Below are 16202 nucleotides of genomic sequence, written 5' to 3' on the forward strand. Positions count from 1 at the left end.
AACTGATGTTGACTCTTTTCTTTGTGAACGGTGATGCCATACCCCTCTGTTTTACTTGCGCTTTTTATCATATGACCATTCCCCTAGTGCTATATACCTATTTACAGCATTCATATCGTTATGTCTTGACCTTCTACCAACTCTTGATCCTTGAATAATCTAGAACTAAATCCAGAATACCCAGCCCTGTAAGATATCTATTCTCGAACCCAACACCTATTTTAGACATCTTACTACCCAACCCTTACGGTAACGCGTTTGGGCCTAAATGACCAGACCCTCAGCCCCAATGCCGGGGCTGTGAAGTTTCGGCCCCAAAACCCCCCTCCCTAACCCGTCGTGGGGACCCGGCACCCGGGTAATCCTCTTCCTTAACAATTTTCAGCCGCAACTCCCGCATCTCACATTGAAACAGACATCTAAGCCCCAAAAGACCAGAAAAAGAAATAGAGAAATACCCCAAGTTTAGAAATACGCTCGTGCACACACCCCGCCATCTCTCATCTCTGAACACACCGCCAATAAACTCGCATGGGTATTCATCCTTCGCAGCCCTCAGCCCACCCATTTCCTCTGTGTCGCATCACCAACCCCCCATTCTCTGCGCCATGCTGAGACAACCTTGTAGCTACATCCCCGTCAGGATCTAGACCTTGCTGGCCCGATTCTATAGATCTGCGCCTTATGATATATGCGCAGGTGGCATGCTCCGCTCCTAGTAAGTGATCGAGGCTATGTTACACACGAGTTAGGCAATGGCATTTGTGTGAGGCTTAGTACGACCTGCGCCGTCGATCGTTTATCGGCTTTTGTTGATAGCTCACGCCTACGCAGGGGTGATCCCTGTCTTTGTGAGCACACACATAGCATGCACAAGCTCTTACGGGTCATATTGGATTGACGTTGGCCTGCTATGATTTACCTCCCGGAGCAGAGTAAATATCTTATTTTATTTTCGCAGGTTGTGAAAGTCATGTGGTCACCACATGTGGTTTTGGAGGAGATCTAGACTGAGTGGCTGGGCCTGGCCTTTTCGGAGAATTAGCGGTTCCGAATGGGGGTTTTATTTGGTCTATATGGAGTATACGGAGTAATATACAAGACCCTTTTTACTGGGAACGTGGATAGGACATGTCATACATTGCGGACTACTATCCGAAGAACAGGGGGAAAGGGGGTCATATAGGAGAATACCGAGGAGAAAGAACTATGTCGATCGCTTGTCTCAGAGATAGATAGTTCCCACTCCGCGTGATTTGTCCACATCTGAAACTATTGTCTATATTGTATGTCTAGTTATATTATTGTAAGCTAGACATCCTCACCCAACGCTAAAATGAACTGGGCATTAGGGGTGTACCTAAAAAAAGACACACAAAAGGAACAGTAAAAACTAAAAAAAAGGATTGTTTTAAAAAAAAGAAAGACAAACCCACATTCCATAGTTGTCGGATGTAAAACAAAGTCCAGTGGGATAAAACTAAGGAGCCTAGCGTTAAAATCCGCTTCTAGCCGCTTCTATTGACCTTCTATGCGGTTTCTCTTTTTGTTAGATTTCAAGCCCCTTTTTCTCTTCTGTTTTTCTCGGTATTGGGGTAATTTTCGAACTTAGCCACATATATAGCGTTTGTTTCAGGAACTGTGGGGAATTTAGCACGTTCCATTGGGAGATGCTAGCTTTGAAATTTTCTATCTGTTCGATCGCTGTGGGAAGTATAATCGGTGTGTGGCGTTGCATTTCCCGTTGACACTTGGGTAAATCTTAGTGTCATTAAATGAACTAATCTTGATATTGTCACGAGGTCATGCTGAGTATTTCGCTATATTTACAGTGATATAATATTGGGGGTCACATCCCTGAACCTCCGAGAGTACCTAGAGGGTCTAAATTCTAAAAGATGACTTTCTTAATTACCTAGATTAATACTATATTAACCCGCCTGGCCAATATCCCGACACAATGGCAACATGTTATGCAGTAGTAACAAGGGGCCAATATTCGGAAGATCAGAAAATATATTGGATATGACAAAGAAAAGACAGGGGATCACATGAAATTCAAATGAAAGACTCGTGAGCTTGTTTATATCCAACAATCAAGCCAAAGTGGATATCGTGCGTTGTTGCATGTAGCCCGAACACGAACACTTGATATCCACTGTGCCCTATAAGCGTTCAAAGACCCCCGTTTGAACCTCTAATCCGATACAAAGGTGTCAAACTGTCAAACAGACCGTCGTGGAGATATACCCGATCGGTTCTACAATATATGATTTCTCGGCTATAGTTACCAACTGGTTATTAGTTTCGGTCTGGAACATACCTTCGGGGGTAATAAGCGCGGAATGGCTGGGAAGTTGACCGGCATGTTTGGCCCCCTGGTTGAAGAGCCGCTTTGGGGCGTAGATCCTTTAATCTCGGGTTCTAACGTGGCTAGGCGCGTTACGTGGACACCGGCACTTGGCGGAGAAAATTTGCGGTGAATAGATTGTTTTTTTTTTTGTTGACAGCGTGAGAAATACCATGTTGGATATTAGTTGATATTTTATATCTTAGGCTTTATTGGTGGATGGTTGTTCAAACCTCGGGGGAGGTTGTGGAGGCTCAAAATTCAATTCGTGCCTTCAATACAGCCATCGTAGATTCTCTAAGTGCAGACATCTAGACATTCAACATCTGCCGGCACACCCATTGTGCGGTCTTTGTATGGAGTGTCCAATCTCGCTCGTCTTCCAAAGTTTCCATGTCGGTTGCTTCGGCGTCATGCACACCTCCGTGACAGGCCTTTCCAAGTGCCTCGAAAACAACAACTTGATCTCTCGTACTTGCATCTAGACAAGATCTCTTGGCGTTAGAAGGATTTTTCTGATCTGGCTGGGCATTTGGACTCTCATATGAGATTTCCCCTATGAATCCTTTCACGCATCGATGGACTAGCTCTGCAGCCGCAGAAAACGATGACTCGCTTTGAGAATCACACCGAGGGCCATGGGCTGGCTGTTGTTTTTGTTTCCCTTGTTTCTTTGGCTTAGGCAGGCGATTGCCTCCCACGCCGCCTTGAATATCATTGCTTATTCTGAACCCAGAGGAAGTATGAGCCACAAGAAGGATGTATACGTGGCTGTGGTGATTCGTAGCTTCTGATGTGTGGATTTTGATAGGAACTGGTGTGTCTTTGGCTGATGGTTCGCTGACAGAGTCCTCTTTATGTCGAGACGAAGTAGAGCGTTTGGCAAATATAGACGGATCCAGCTTCCTAGTTTCACGCCGGAGAGTCCGTTGAGTGACTTGTTCAATAAACTGGCGAACAGTGCTCCCCGTGCCCTCTTCTGCGTCACCGTTTATAGTGGGTTTATCAGGTGCTAGCACTGTGATATCAATTTGCGTGACTTTCCCGCGTTTATGATCCATCAAATTAATCCGCGGGAAGCTGCATAGACGCTCGGCTGTCTGGTTCCGATCTTTTTCTGGTGACCCCTTGGGTTGGTTTTCGTCAATTGGATTGTGTTCAGATGCGAGTGTATGTATGAGGAAAGTGACTGCTCCAAGCTCAACCGGCCCCGTTGACCAGCCGCGCTTCTGAAGGATAATAGACAAGGGAGGAAGTCCAAGTTTGACGAAATTGGGCACGATAACTTGCGCTACATAGTCATAGGATGGAGACAAAGTAACGTTAGTTCCACCAGTGATGTTGACTTTTATAAAAGGGGCAGTTGCCTGCGATCCAGCATAAAGCAGATACGGGTAGAGGGCCTGGAAGACAAGACAGGTGGCACCGGCAGTTGTAAGCTTGATGTCGTATTCAGACTTTACAGTCACTTGCGACAAATCCAGGAGTGGTCCACGTTTTGATCTGATTGACTGAGGAAAGAAGTTCAAGAACTGGGAGCCAACCTCGCCTCCCGATACTTTGCTGCCGCTAATCTCGGCCAACAGCTTCACTGCTGCAGCATGAGTTCTCTTGAGCCCCTTCTTCCCCTCTCTGTTCCCGCGAACATGATCGATGCTAACTGGACGACCAGTCAATGCAGACAGCCCGATGGCAATTCGAACCAGCTGCCCACCTCCTTCCAGGGTTCGGCCGTTCAAATACACATGGTTGGATGAAGAAGATCGCGCCGCCATTTCCGGTAATTTGAATTGTTTTTGACACTGAGATCTTGAAAGCTCTCGAGAATTACGAATTAATATGTTCATTTCGATTTTAGGTCCTGAGTCAGATTAGGGCTGAGGCTACAGGTGCGTCATCTTGGCATGGGTGAGTCACCGTTTTAACGCCTTGAAAGTCTAGACCTCGACAGGGGTTCATAGCCTTGAAGGCTTGACATTTTGGAGGCAAGAGGATGTGTTAGAAGTGAAAATGACTGAAGTGGAAGTTGCCAGTTTATCTCCAGGGCACCTTCCGCTGATGTTCCTTCCAAGGAGTATCTCTTAAATCTTCCGTCTTCAAATTTTTCCTCTCTAAACCCCTTCTCTCAATACTTCTGTAGTTATAAACTCTGCAGATATTTTGTAACATGTTTTCCTCTACATCCAATACACGCAGCCTAAGAAGGTCCATGTCCACCCGCTCAATACGAAAGCCGCGACGACCAGCCCCGGAGATCCCTGATGCTGCCATGCAGCATGCAGCCGCTGCAGCTGCAGCCTCGCGGGCAATGCGCTCCAGTCAAAGCTCGTCTCAGGAGTCAAAAACTCCATACGATCGACTAGGTGGTCCAGGCAATGTTGGCATCCCTCGAAGGTGTCCCGGGTCGAGCCTTCGGAGCACTGATGATAGCATGTCGATCGGTCAGAGCGACTTGCCTAAAGTTTCAAATCCGCGTCGGTCCAAAGAATTGACTGGTGTATCGGCTCGAGGCCATTGCTTCGATGACCCTGCCGCCCTGCCGCCAATCACAGAACTCGACGGACTTGATGGGCGAGACAGCTCAGTGCCCTCTTCATATCGCCGATTGCGCAAGGCTAAATCAATGTTCTCGACTAGACAGCGAACTTCACAGACTCCATATGGAGTGCCTACCATTCCTTGCGGTGATCCCCTTGATCCCGAGCGCAGTCCTGGATTTCAGCTGCCACGGACAATGAGACGGTCCATGTCTTTTCTTCGAGGAGGTTATCAATCCCCACAAGTCGTCCCAACTGCTAAAGGTCATGATGCGGCTATTGAGCTTGCTCGTGGCCAATTTTCACAAAATTTCAACGGCAGAGGTCCTCAGAGTCGACGGTCATCTTTCTTGCTCAGACGCAAGGAGCACAGGCCATTTCGAAGATCTTTCCGGACAACAAGTGAAGGTGGCTTCGGTGCCTCTACCGAGCGTTCTGATAAGTCTCGGTCTTTTTCAACTTCCATCAAAAACAAATTCAGACGTGTGTTTGGGTTTTCCAAGGCCACAGATCAACAACCTGCGCCACATGGTAACCCAAAAGGCGCTGGGGCGTCTGCGGTAACTCCAATTGGAAAAGGCACGGAAGAATGCTCTCCTCGCAAACTTACAGCCATTGAAGACGGCATTGATTCCAACTATCTCCAGTCAATGCCCCGGTCCCCTAGCCGCGATAGTATCTGCAGTTCCAAGTCGCGCGTCACCAGTTGGGCTGATTCAACCATGCCGAACACAGTTACAACCCGGAAGCCAAGACATCGCCAATCTCTCTCTTTGGTCAGAGAGGGTGGGGATCTGGAGCAGCAACTACCACGGACGCCTGCAATGGATGGTGCCGAAAATCAATCTCCTTTGGGCGTGAGAGGAAGCACTCATCAAATTAGCATTGTTGACAGTCAAGATCTGTACACAGCTTTATTGAAACAGATGGGCCGAAATTCCTTGTCTGATTCCAACGAGGAGCTGGTCTTCGGCAATGTGTCACAGCATCGTGTGATTCCAGAACGGAAGAATTCGGTCTACTCCCAACATGGCAAACGGACTATCCGCCATGTCCCAAGCCAAGAATCCTCGACCTCGCCCGGTTCATTTGCAACAGCGCGTGGTGGCGATCAATCAAGTCCACGAAAGTATCCGCGCTCAGCCGGGTCGATGCAAGTTTCTCGGGGCATGCTGCATCAGGTGACAAATCAACATATGGCTTCTGTTTCAGACAAAAGGTCGCAGCAATCAACGTACGCTTTGAGTGAGGGATCGGATGAGGATACTGGTAGTGTTATTGTTTCTCGCCTTCGGGCCCCGAAAAGGGATATTGTTTCCCCAAGTATCTATTCCCGGACCACCAGTGGCAATACCCCAACAAAAACTGACAATGCCGACATGAGCGTTCATGACGAACCAGGAACAGCGACTATATTTACTCCACAACGGACAAAATACAGCTCACCCAAGCGTGCCAATCGGGCTTCATCCCCCACTTCCCATGTAAATCCCAGTGCAGATTGGCAGCAATGGATGAGCTCGCAGATCGAACGAATTGAACAGGCAAGCCCCACAAGAGAACACATCAGAGAAGATGCACAATACCAGGACGATGATGAGTACTTGACCAGCCTAGCTCGACGAGCTCCTATCGCCGTCTCCGCTCCCGCTTCCGCAACTCTTTCGGAGGTTCCAGACAGCACAAGTATCACCGAGCGCAAAGCCTCGGTTGAGAACAGAGTCCCGTCACAGAGCAATTTCTCCCGTCCGTTAATCCAGGCTTCCGGCATGCGAACCATCTTGCCATTGCGGACAATTAAGTCGGAAAATATAGCGCAGGCTCATGTTAACTCATTGGCAATGGATACCGCTGCTAAACCTGATGAAAACACCTCCCCGGGGCTCATCCCCGTTACTTGCAATCAAGAACCGTCGCCAATCCGACTGAGATCCGGGAACATGCAGCCACCAGAGTCCCCAACTCCCAAGGGAGTGAGAGCAAAGCGGTCCTGGACCAAAGAGCAGCAGCGGCGCTATTCGGCCAGGCGTGCTCCGATCGCCCAAGATAGCAGGATCAATCATTTCCGGTCCATGCGCATGCAGCGAGGAAACCGTGCAAATAATGAGAACGCGAGGGAGCAGGATGAGTACAATGACATTATGGATAGCTACAGCCAACTTCAGGACATCCATTCCACGATCTCTAGCAAACGCATGGTGGATTTGTTCTTGGATAGTCGCCGTCGACAAATGGGTGAAGTCACTGACAACGATGCAACTACAGACGCTTTTCTTTGAATGTGAGAGACTGACACTTTTTGCCATTGGAATAATACCTTGGGGATGTTTCATTTTTTGCTCTGTCAAATTCTTTCCAAGACCCTGACCACTCATTCACTCATCCGTCATTTGGGACATGTATTGTATACCAAAGCTCAGGGTCAGAGTTGGGCGGTTTTTTTGCTTGATATTGAAGCATGGACACGGTTATTGTTATTTTCTATTATTTCCACCTAATACGAAGATATAAAAATTTGCATTCATCATATTCAGGAAAACGAGCAAAAAAGAAATCTCTCCCTCGGGGAATCGAACCCCGGTCTCCCGCGCTTATCGGTATTAATGACAAGCGGAAATCATCACCACTAGACCAAGGAAGATGTAGCCGAGTTAACTCGACCATTGGCTGGTTGATGAAAATATTTGCTCAGGTTGACATTATGAGCAAATCCTCAAAATAATACAGATGTCCAAACAAAATATTTGTGAAGTTTCAACAATTTATCAAGCAACTATCGAATGGCAATATATTTTCTGGTCAATGGGTCATGAAGGAAGGTTTTAATTATTTACGAGTGGAGTTGAAAAAAAAAAGGGTTTTGTAAAAAAAAAGCAAGAAGCTCGATATATATCTCTCGGCTGTGCAGGCGATAGCCACAGATGTCAACCGCTAATTGCTTTCAATGACACGGATTATATTACTAAATATAGCCATGAGCTATTATATCAAACCATAGAACATTTCTTCCCCTAGCCCGCACTTAGCAGGAAAGAATTTATGTATAGAGTCCCCCCAAGGAAAATAAACTGCAACATGTTCAAATAGGTACCTTCGTCTCTGGAATGGCTTGTTCAGCCCCTGATATCCACGCGTGGTATTAAGTAGATCACTAGTGTAAGTGTTTCCCGTACAGTTGATCGGTGGGCCCATGTAAACATGTAGGTATTTCCCGTGTAGGTATTCCCCCATATAGGCCATGTAGGTATTCTTCCAGTAGGTAATTGCCATGTAGGTATATCCCTTGTAGGTATTGTCCATACATAAGAGAAGACAAATGTCTTGTTTTTGCGTAATTTGAGGGAGATAACACATCTATCCAACAATGGATATTTTTCTGGACATTCTGGATACATTGATCCTCGATCGGTGCTACGCATTACTCTCGCCGGACCCAGCAGCAATTTCCAATTATGATTATATAGCCACTGCCAATTTGAACCGACATGTCGGGCTTTATTACCCCATGGAGCCTTCGAAGTGGGCAGAGGCAAGCCTTTGGAAGAGAGATGACATTGCCAGACAAGCATTGTCACTATACTTGATTACATGGTAAGTCCTTTCACTTGGAGTATAGTAGTCCAGCAACTGACATGGGAATTAGGTTTTTCGCAATGATTATGTACCTCCTTGGTAGCCTCCTACTATACCACACACTATTCGACAAAAGACTACTTCAACACCCGCGGTTCCTCCCAAATCAGATCAAACTCGAGATCAACCAAGGCATCTCTGCGATTCCCGTAATGGCCCTCCTCACCGTCCCCTTTTTTCTAGCAGAGATCCGGGGGTGGTCCAAGCTATATGATCTTACCAGCGACTCTCCGTTCTTCGGATACACCCTACTGCAATATCCATTGTTCATCTGCTTTACAGACAGTGGGATTTACTGGATACACCGTGCCCTGCATCACCCTCGCATCTACCGCTGGCTTCACAAGCCACATCATAAATGGGCTGTACCGACGCCGTTTGCCAGTTATGCGTTTCATCCTTTGGATGGATGGTCGCAGAGTCTCCCCTACCATGTTTACCCGTTGGTTTTTCCGTTGCAGAAAGGTGCATATCTGGGGCTGTTTATCTTTGTCACTATGTGGACGGTGTTGATTCGTGAGTTTCCTGATGCCCATGGAGGATTGGCATAATAGCTTATATTAATTATCACAGATGATGCCGAGTATATGCCAGCATCGGAGATAATCAATGGCGCTTCTTGTCATACGATGCATCACTTGCACTTCAACTACAATTATGGTCAGTTCACAACGGCATGGGATCGTCTCGCAGGAACATACCGAAAACCCAAGGGCGATAGCTTTATGGAAAGTCAGAGGATGGACGGGAAAGAGAAATTTGGAGATAAGTGTGACTGAAATCATTATCTAAGGAGAGTCTCAAGTCATATCGGAGAAAAGACAACAATTTTACAACTCATCCACCTGTAGACGCTAGTGATTTCTAGTTAGACACTAGCCCCCTACCTCATAATCTGCTGATCTTCCTCCAACCCCCACGCAGTGCGACTCAACGCAGATCCCGAAGTCAAACGCGTTCTATTTCCATCAAAACATCATAAACAATATCTTCAACACCAAATATGCCCGATACCGACGCTCAGACGCGGGCCCTCGGGACCCCAGAGATCGTGGCCTCAATCCTGCACCAGATGGACATGCGAACGCTGATCACCGCCCAAGGAATTAGCCGCACGTGGAAAGATCTGATCTGCACCACGCAGTCACTACAGGAGACTCTATTTCTCCGACCAATCAGCCATGATCTCGACCTCAGCACTCGAGTCGAGAACCCGCTACTGGCAGAAGCTTTCCCATCGATTTTCGATAATGAAGAAGGCGATATTTGTCTGACCGATCTTACCTGGGAGAAAAACCCAGCTGTTCGAGAGATGTTCATCCGACCAGAAGCCAGCTGGCGCCGCATGCTCACGCACCAACCGCCTCTCTATCGAGTTGGGACATTCAAATCCCGGTGTTCACCCTTTGGCTGGAGTTGGAGTAAGAAAAAGGCAAGTGTTCCAGAAGGTGGGCTCCGAATGGCGCCGCTTTTTGAATTCCTGATTGATCGTAGCTGGCAGGCCTGGGCTTACGGTGAGTCGATCGTTGCTTCTTTCCCGGCTTCTTTGCCTGGTGGACTCCTCAGGTCGAATAGTTCCAAGAGTTGGAATGAAGAGGAGCGAGATTGGAAGGAAATGGACGGGCAGTTTGATCTTGTGTTAGAGATCAGCTCGAGTACGACTTGTACGAGTGAGGAGGATTATGAGGATGGTATGAAGGAGATGGAGGAGGCTAGGGAGAAGGGTGTTGTGTTTCCGGATACCGATTTAACTGTTTGGAAAAGAATTTGTGAATGTTATCAGGAGTTAGGGTTGAAGATGGATGGGTTTAAGCTGGAGAAGTTTGACGAGGCAAGAGGGATGTGGGACTAGAAGAATGGGTTGCGAGTATATGATTTAGTGATGTTGTAGGTCTGCGCAAAATCAGTTCCAGCACTTTATTCTGATCGATTTATTCTTCTTATAATACTGCATGGGTCATGTCATTTCTCGTTACCCGACACCGCAGAGTCGGCAGCTTCTTCCCTTGTTAACATATATACACACTTGCTTTCCCCAGTTGGACCCTACCTATCACCCCGTTCTTACCTCTCTTACCTCGGTCTCTTATCACCTGCACTCACCCTAAAGTGTGAGGGCGTATTGACTAGGTCACACTCCGTTAAATAGTTTGATAGGACACCATTCCATTATAGTTCAACATACGATTGAGACAAAGGTCATGGTAGTATCAGTTTGCTAGTCCGACGAAATTTGGCGAGAATAAGAGAATATTGCAGAAATGAGAGGGAGTCTGACCTATTAAATTCCCTTTCGTCAACGGGCGTGTTGGACTGCCCAGGTGGCATTGAGTTGGTGGGCAAGCTTTCTTTTCTAAATGGCTAGGATATCTATCTACCACTGCCCAATATTCGCGAGTCTAGAGCCATTCTAATGATTGTACTCTGTGCCGAGACGATCGCATTCCCCTAGCATTCCCTTAGTCACAAGGCTCTTGACGCTATCTTTTGTGTACTTAGTCGTCGCGCAATGTTCAGATCGGCGACGTCATGACAAATAGTGTGCAAATAACGTAGTAACTTATTCCAACATGCAGGAAAGAGTGATTATATCGGCGTTACTGAGTTCATCAGTCAAAACGTCAGCACTGATTCTGATCATCTTCCGGCTCAATATTCCGACTCATAATATAGGGAGTCACAATATCCTTAAACTGTCGACAAGGTTTATTTGCTGACTTTGGTGACATCACCAACCCAGTTATTTATCGGCTCTCGGGAGAAACCAGATCAAGCTGAAGCTATTTAGAAGAGTTTTTTTTATTTTGTAAAGCGACATAGTTTTTGACAGGAAAATATATCCATGTTCAAGCACTCCCTAGAAGCCCCCCTTGCGTCGTACTCTTCCCCTAGATTTTCACTCTGCCTGCCCCCCATATACTCCTTACAATCTAGTGTTTCTACGTGGGTTTGTTGCAACTTTTTTGATACCTTCTCCCGACTTACGCCTGCTGCTGGAATCAAACTTACAGCAAACGTTGATGCCTACCACTTGTGTAGGACTGGCAAAATCATCATAATGCTCAGGACAACGAATGAAAATGAGTCCTTCTGTGGCCCCCTGACCACTGTAATGTCGCAAGTGCCAGCGGCAATGAATGGGTGTATCGACAAATACTCGTCGAGTATGAAATCAAGCGCGCCTTGGCGCAGCCAACGACACAATATCTTCGAACGGGCCTATAACCGCGTGCAACTCGCGTACTACCGCTACGAAGTGACTTTCGGTCTCTATGTGTTGACATTCAATGAAAAGCTTGTCGTCAACGCCTTCAGTTTGGCCGTTGTAACCCTCGTCTTCTGGGCACTTCTTTACTTCCCAGCCTTGGTCTATAACAAGAGGGATGATCTCACCTGGTTGCTGACAGGCCACCACAACCAGCAAGTTGGCACCGTGTCGTGACCAATACGACAATTTTACAGTATTCACGGCTGAACGTTTCTTGGCTTGATGATCACGTATCGGTCTGTCTTGTATACTAGAACGCCACACCGTGAAGTATGCACATTTTAAGGGCCTTTGCTGTCTTACGTCTACTTGATGGACCAAGATGTCCATGGCTTGAAATGTGCTGTTTTTGCGTTCTAAGCTTTGTATTTCCCCCTCAACTGAGGTATTTCGCATTTTTGAATCAAGGTCCCCATTCCAAGCCCCCTTTAGCCTAATCAATTAGATCATCATTATGCATTCCCGAGGTCGTCTACGGGTTCCTCCCGTGGTCCCGTTCCCGTGTTACCTAATATAGTATTGGAAACAGGCACGACCAGCTTGGAGACTAGTTTTTTGAAAAAATACATCACCCTAAGACTTTTTTTTCCCTTAGTCCGCAAAACACACAAACACACTTATGAGTACAACAAATATAGCAAAAAAGTAAAAAACATACAACAGTGAGGATTCGCTGGTGGTCACCCACCCAACTACTAACTCACCGGCGTGTGGCTTAAGTACGGCTGAGCGGACGGGAAGCCCTGTTTTCCACACCCTATGGTCGTATGTATCATGTAATATGTGCAAAAGGCTTATAAAATGCACCGGATAGGTACACGATAATGCGAAGAGGTGGGATAGGAAGAACATGATATGCCGCAAATCGCAGGATATGTGTGTAAGGCGAATTTTTCATGTATAAAATCCGGTTATATTATATTCACTATATTTATATTCAACATTTATGGCGGAATCTGGTGACACCATTGAATGAATTCATTCAAATTCCCCAAGTCATCAGTAGCAGTGTTGTCCATATACTGAAGGCTGAGATCAGATCTGCCAGTAGCATCCAGCGTGGCATTCAACAACCACCAAAGCTCCTGAGCGTGTTTCGGATACCCAAGGTGAAGGAATTTATCCTTATCCAGGCGACCAATAACCGAATCCCAGATCCGCCTCCAGTTACCAGACGCACAGCGTATTCTATCAAGCGATAAATATCTTAACAACCCCGATCTCGCCTGGAATGCTAGGGAGTTAATTGCTATTGTGATATTCTTAGCAATGCAGTCGATTAACTGGCTTCGGTCGTTAACATACCATAAATCAGAATCAGGAGATGCTCCACTGACACCGAAAGACCCCATGGTATTGGGCCAGTACCTAAAGGAGTTTCAAGTAATTGTGTGATCACATCTTTCAGGGGCGGAAGCGGGAGTTCTGTTGAGTGCGAGATGGCAATTCTGCTGAAAGAAGACGCACTTTCGGCTTCCCACAACCCGGCACTCCAAGGTAAATGACAGTCCATCTCAAAGACTGATATTGATGGGTGGTTTTTGAAGCAGACTGTGAGAAATCCATCGGCTAGAAAGACCCAACAAGCGATTCTTGGAGCTGGTTAGTGACACTGGAAAGAAAAGACAAGATAAGAAAAAATGGGGATATAAAGTACCGTATGCACACCTCCTCTGCCACTAAATTTCTCCAAGTTCTGTCATCACAGACGGTGGGAGCAGTTCCTCGCTTGACCTGAAAAATGCCTAGGGATCGTATGGTGGATACTAAACAAGGATGTCGGACGATGCGAATGCGACGTCTCGTTTGCATGTTATCTTGTCCGAATTGAAGCATCTCAATAATAAGAGCACTCTGTATTAGCTGCACAGTTGATGATAAATGCGACTGGTCTTTCGGCGAAGCGAGTGTTGATAGATCCGCAATTTTCCGAAATATATACTCTTCTGCGACGTCGAAGAGACCGGATGGTAGGGCCCCTCCATCCAACGGAATAGTATATGTGGCACCGGATAAAAATATTGAGAGTAAAAGAGGACTGGAGATGTTCCCTGGGTCGAAGGTTGGAAAATGCACCACCGGTAAATGCCAGTGAAGAGAGTGGAAGAACGCAGAGATAGAAGCAGATATATTAGAAACCCCCAAGAGACTAGAAAGTTCCATGAAATCAAGCGGGCTTAGCGTTCCTGTGCTTCCGAGACCCATTGACTTTGAAGTCTCGACCAACTCCGTCATGATCTCGCATAATTGGTTGGAAAGCTTTGAAGGGAAGAGTGTATCAGGGGAGAACCGAAGTAAATAATCATCTGTAAAAGAGGGCACAATCGAGGGTATTTGAAAGGGGAAACTTGTAAGTTGAAAATCACTTTCAAAAGCTGATATGGGATCAGTGGGAACGAGCGCATCTTCGATATGTGAATTGAGTGTTTCAAGGTTTCTTCGAACAGAACACTTTGCAGTCTCCCCGATTGCCAGCCTGTCCCTTTGGAAAGATGGATTGGCAAAATGTTGGAGAAAAGAAAATGATCCGCTGTATCTCGAGCTGACCCGGGATGTGGTTATAGAAGGGGATAATGAGGCTACTGCAGAGCAACTGGGATCTCGGGACGGTATGTCTTTGGCCACGAAGGTGCATTGTCGTCCAAGGGAGCGACAGCGAGAGCATGGTCGGTTCTTGTCGCAAGATGCTTTGGCAAAGAAGCATAGCTCACAGGAATGTCTTTTCCTGCCTGGCTTGGCTGCGGGAGGTGCAGGCTGGTTGAGCTTTTTTGCACAGGTTTTGATATGTCTTCGTGTGACCTCTCTTTCGACAAATTAGGTAATGTTCATTATTGATGGTGGTTTACTTTACACACGGCTTTAGAAATGATTTGCTGCACAGAGGGCAGCTGGAAGAGAGCTGCTGTGTATCTGGGAGGTGGTCAGCCGATTCATATTTTGAAATCGGGATCATTGGACCTTACGGGTCGCTTCATGGCGAATTAAATGAGTCTTCCTCTGATAGGATTTTTCGCATAGTGTACATTGAAACATGACGTCGAAAGCAGACTTTGTCACAACAGCTGAGAAAGGAAAAAGGAAAGGGGCGGGCGGCTACGGTCAGCGCGTGGACGAATTCTATCCGTGCGTGGCCGGATACTCGACACATCGAAAAACTTCAATAGCAGATTTAACTTCAAAGTCGCCAAAGTTCAAATTAATCCAAATCAAATAGGCAACCGTTTTAAATGAGGTCTCCAGAGGAACGCTCGAAATTGGTCATTGATTTGGGCTATGTAGGTCTGAGTGCGGAGTACTCCGTACTGTGTACAGCCCTAAACAAACCACAAATCACAAATGAGGCTGGGCTTGGGCCATGCCATGCTGTCTATAGCCTGCAAGGGTAAATGATAAACTGCACTAAATATCGTGCATACTGTGATTTGCTAAAGAAGCACTTCCTCCTGGCGGGCCGGGCCACCGGGGGAATATTGCTGATCTTACATTTATGATCAACGGTTTAACGTGGAAGGAGCTTGAGTTCTCGTGTTTGAGATCTATGGCATACATATGCAATGAGACTCGAAAAAGTCGTGGATGTCGATGAAGGCTGAATGGCGGGACGAGGGAGGCTTTACGCGCTGATTCTCAGTCACTGGTCATTTTCCTATTAAAAGTAAGCTGATTTTTTGGGGACCTATTTGAACGAGAAAATGAACCGACCTTTCCGAACCCCTGGCGTGCACGGGACCTGAGTGCATCGCATTCGATCATAAGTGGAGCAATACAAAATCCTTCAACATTAAGGTATCATATCCGCTAGTCGGGAAACTCTCGTTCGCTCGAGCACACGGTGTCTCTAATTCTTTATCCATAAATATACCCACGATTTTTGCAAGAAGGCAAACAACGGAGTTATTAAAACCTCACGGGACAAAGCCGAAAATCGAAGCCAACTACATGCACGAAAGACTGTAGATCTCGCTCCGCATGGGGAAATAGACGTTGTGGGGTCATAGCAAGATCGACAGGATCGAAAAGATCGAAAAGGCGGTGGGGTTCACATCTCTAGCGCAGCCAAGGTCAAGCCCCCAAGGGTTGATGAACCATGGAGTACGAACTACTGTGGAATTTAGACCCTAAATTTTAATGTTGGAGCAATACTTCGGTGCCCGAGGATACGATGGGGTGTACGGAGTAGAGATTACAGAATATCTTGCCTTGAAAAGAGAAAGTGATCAGGAACGATTGGCTTCAAATCATTTTCGAAATGCAGTGTACCTGACTAGAGACCCTTGCACTCCGATGGCAGGGTTCTGCATTAGGTAGGAGGCACATGATGACTGGTCCATTGGGAATACGGGGACTCGAATTTAGTTGAACAGGCATTTGGCTGGTCCGATTTAGGATTATTCGGCTTACTCCACCGAATAGC

General features: G+C 46.6%; 6 protein-coding genes across 6 annotated transcripts; 4 read left to right on the forward strand and 2 right to left on the reverse strand.

Annotated features, from left to right (window-relative positions):
* Nucleotides 1-2661: 2661 nt before the first annotated feature.
* N7517_009503 (putative RNA 3'-terminal phosphate cyclase) lies at nt 2662-4125 on the reverse strand (the record flags this gene model as incomplete). The annotated part of the gene is made up of 1 exon (XM_056727226.1): nt 2662-4125. One exon carries the CDS (start codon nt 4123-4125, stop codon nt 2662-2664), a length of 1464 nt encoding a protein of 487 aa, XP_056575798.1.
* A 434-nt stretch (nt 4126-4559) lies between these two features.
* On the forward strand, nt 4560-7166 carry N7517_009504 (uncharacterized protein; the record flags this gene model as incomplete). The annotated part of the gene is made up of 1 exon (XM_056727227.1): nt 4560-7166. One exon carries the CDS (start codon nt 4560-4562, stop codon nt 7164-7166), a length of 2607 nt encoding a protein of 868 aa, XP_056575799.1.
* Nucleotides 7167-8251: 1085 nt separating this feature from the next.
* N7517_009505 (sterol desaturase family protein) lies at nt 8252-9299 on the forward strand (the record flags this gene model as incomplete). The annotated part of the gene is made up of 3 exons (XM_056727228.1): nt 8252-8478; nt 8531-9036; nt 9094-9299. The coding sequence occupies 3 exons, from the start codon at nt 8252-8254 to the stop codon at nt 9297-9299; spliced, it is 939 nt and encodes a 312-aa protein (XP_056575800.1).
* A 224-nt stretch (nt 9300-9523) lies between these two features.
* N7517_009506 (uncharacterized protein) lies at nt 9524-10372 on the forward strand (the record flags this gene model as incomplete). Its single annotated transcript, XM_056727229.1, has 1 exon — nt 9524-10372. The coding sequence occupies one exon, from the start codon at nt 9524-9526 to the stop codon at nt 10370-10372; it is 849 nt and encodes a 282-aa protein (XP_056575801.1).
* Nucleotides 10373-11578: 1206 nt separating this feature from the next.
* N7517_009507 (serine palmitoyltransferase small subunit family protein) lies at nt 11579-11962 on the forward strand (the record flags this gene model as incomplete). The annotated part of the gene is made up of 1 exon (XM_056727230.1): nt 11579-11962. One exon carries the CDS (start codon nt 11579-11581, stop codon nt 11960-11962), a length of 384 nt encoding a protein of 127 aa, XP_056575802.1.
* Nucleotides 11963-12732: 770 nt separating this feature from the next.
* On the reverse strand, nt 12733-14741 carry N7517_009508 (transcription factor domain-containing protein; the record flags this gene model as incomplete). Its single annotated transcript, XM_056727231.1, has 4 exons — nt 12733-13037; nt 13094-13380; nt 13446-14591; nt 14644-14741. 4 exons carry the CDS (start codon nt 14739-14741, stop codon nt 12733-12735), a joined length of 1836 nt encoding a protein of 611 aa, XP_056575803.1.
* Between the last annotated feature and the right edge of the window lie 1461 nt (nt 14742-16202).

The sequence above is a fragment of the Penicillium concentricum genome, assembly GCF_028827145.1.
Source record: "Penicillium concentricum strain IBT 3081 chromosome Unknown utg000004l_segment0_segment0, whole genome shotgun sequence".
Classification (NCBI taxonomy): domain Eukaryota; kingdom Fungi; phylum Ascomycota; class Eurotiomycetes; order Eurotiales; family Aspergillaceae; genus Penicillium; species Penicillium concentricum.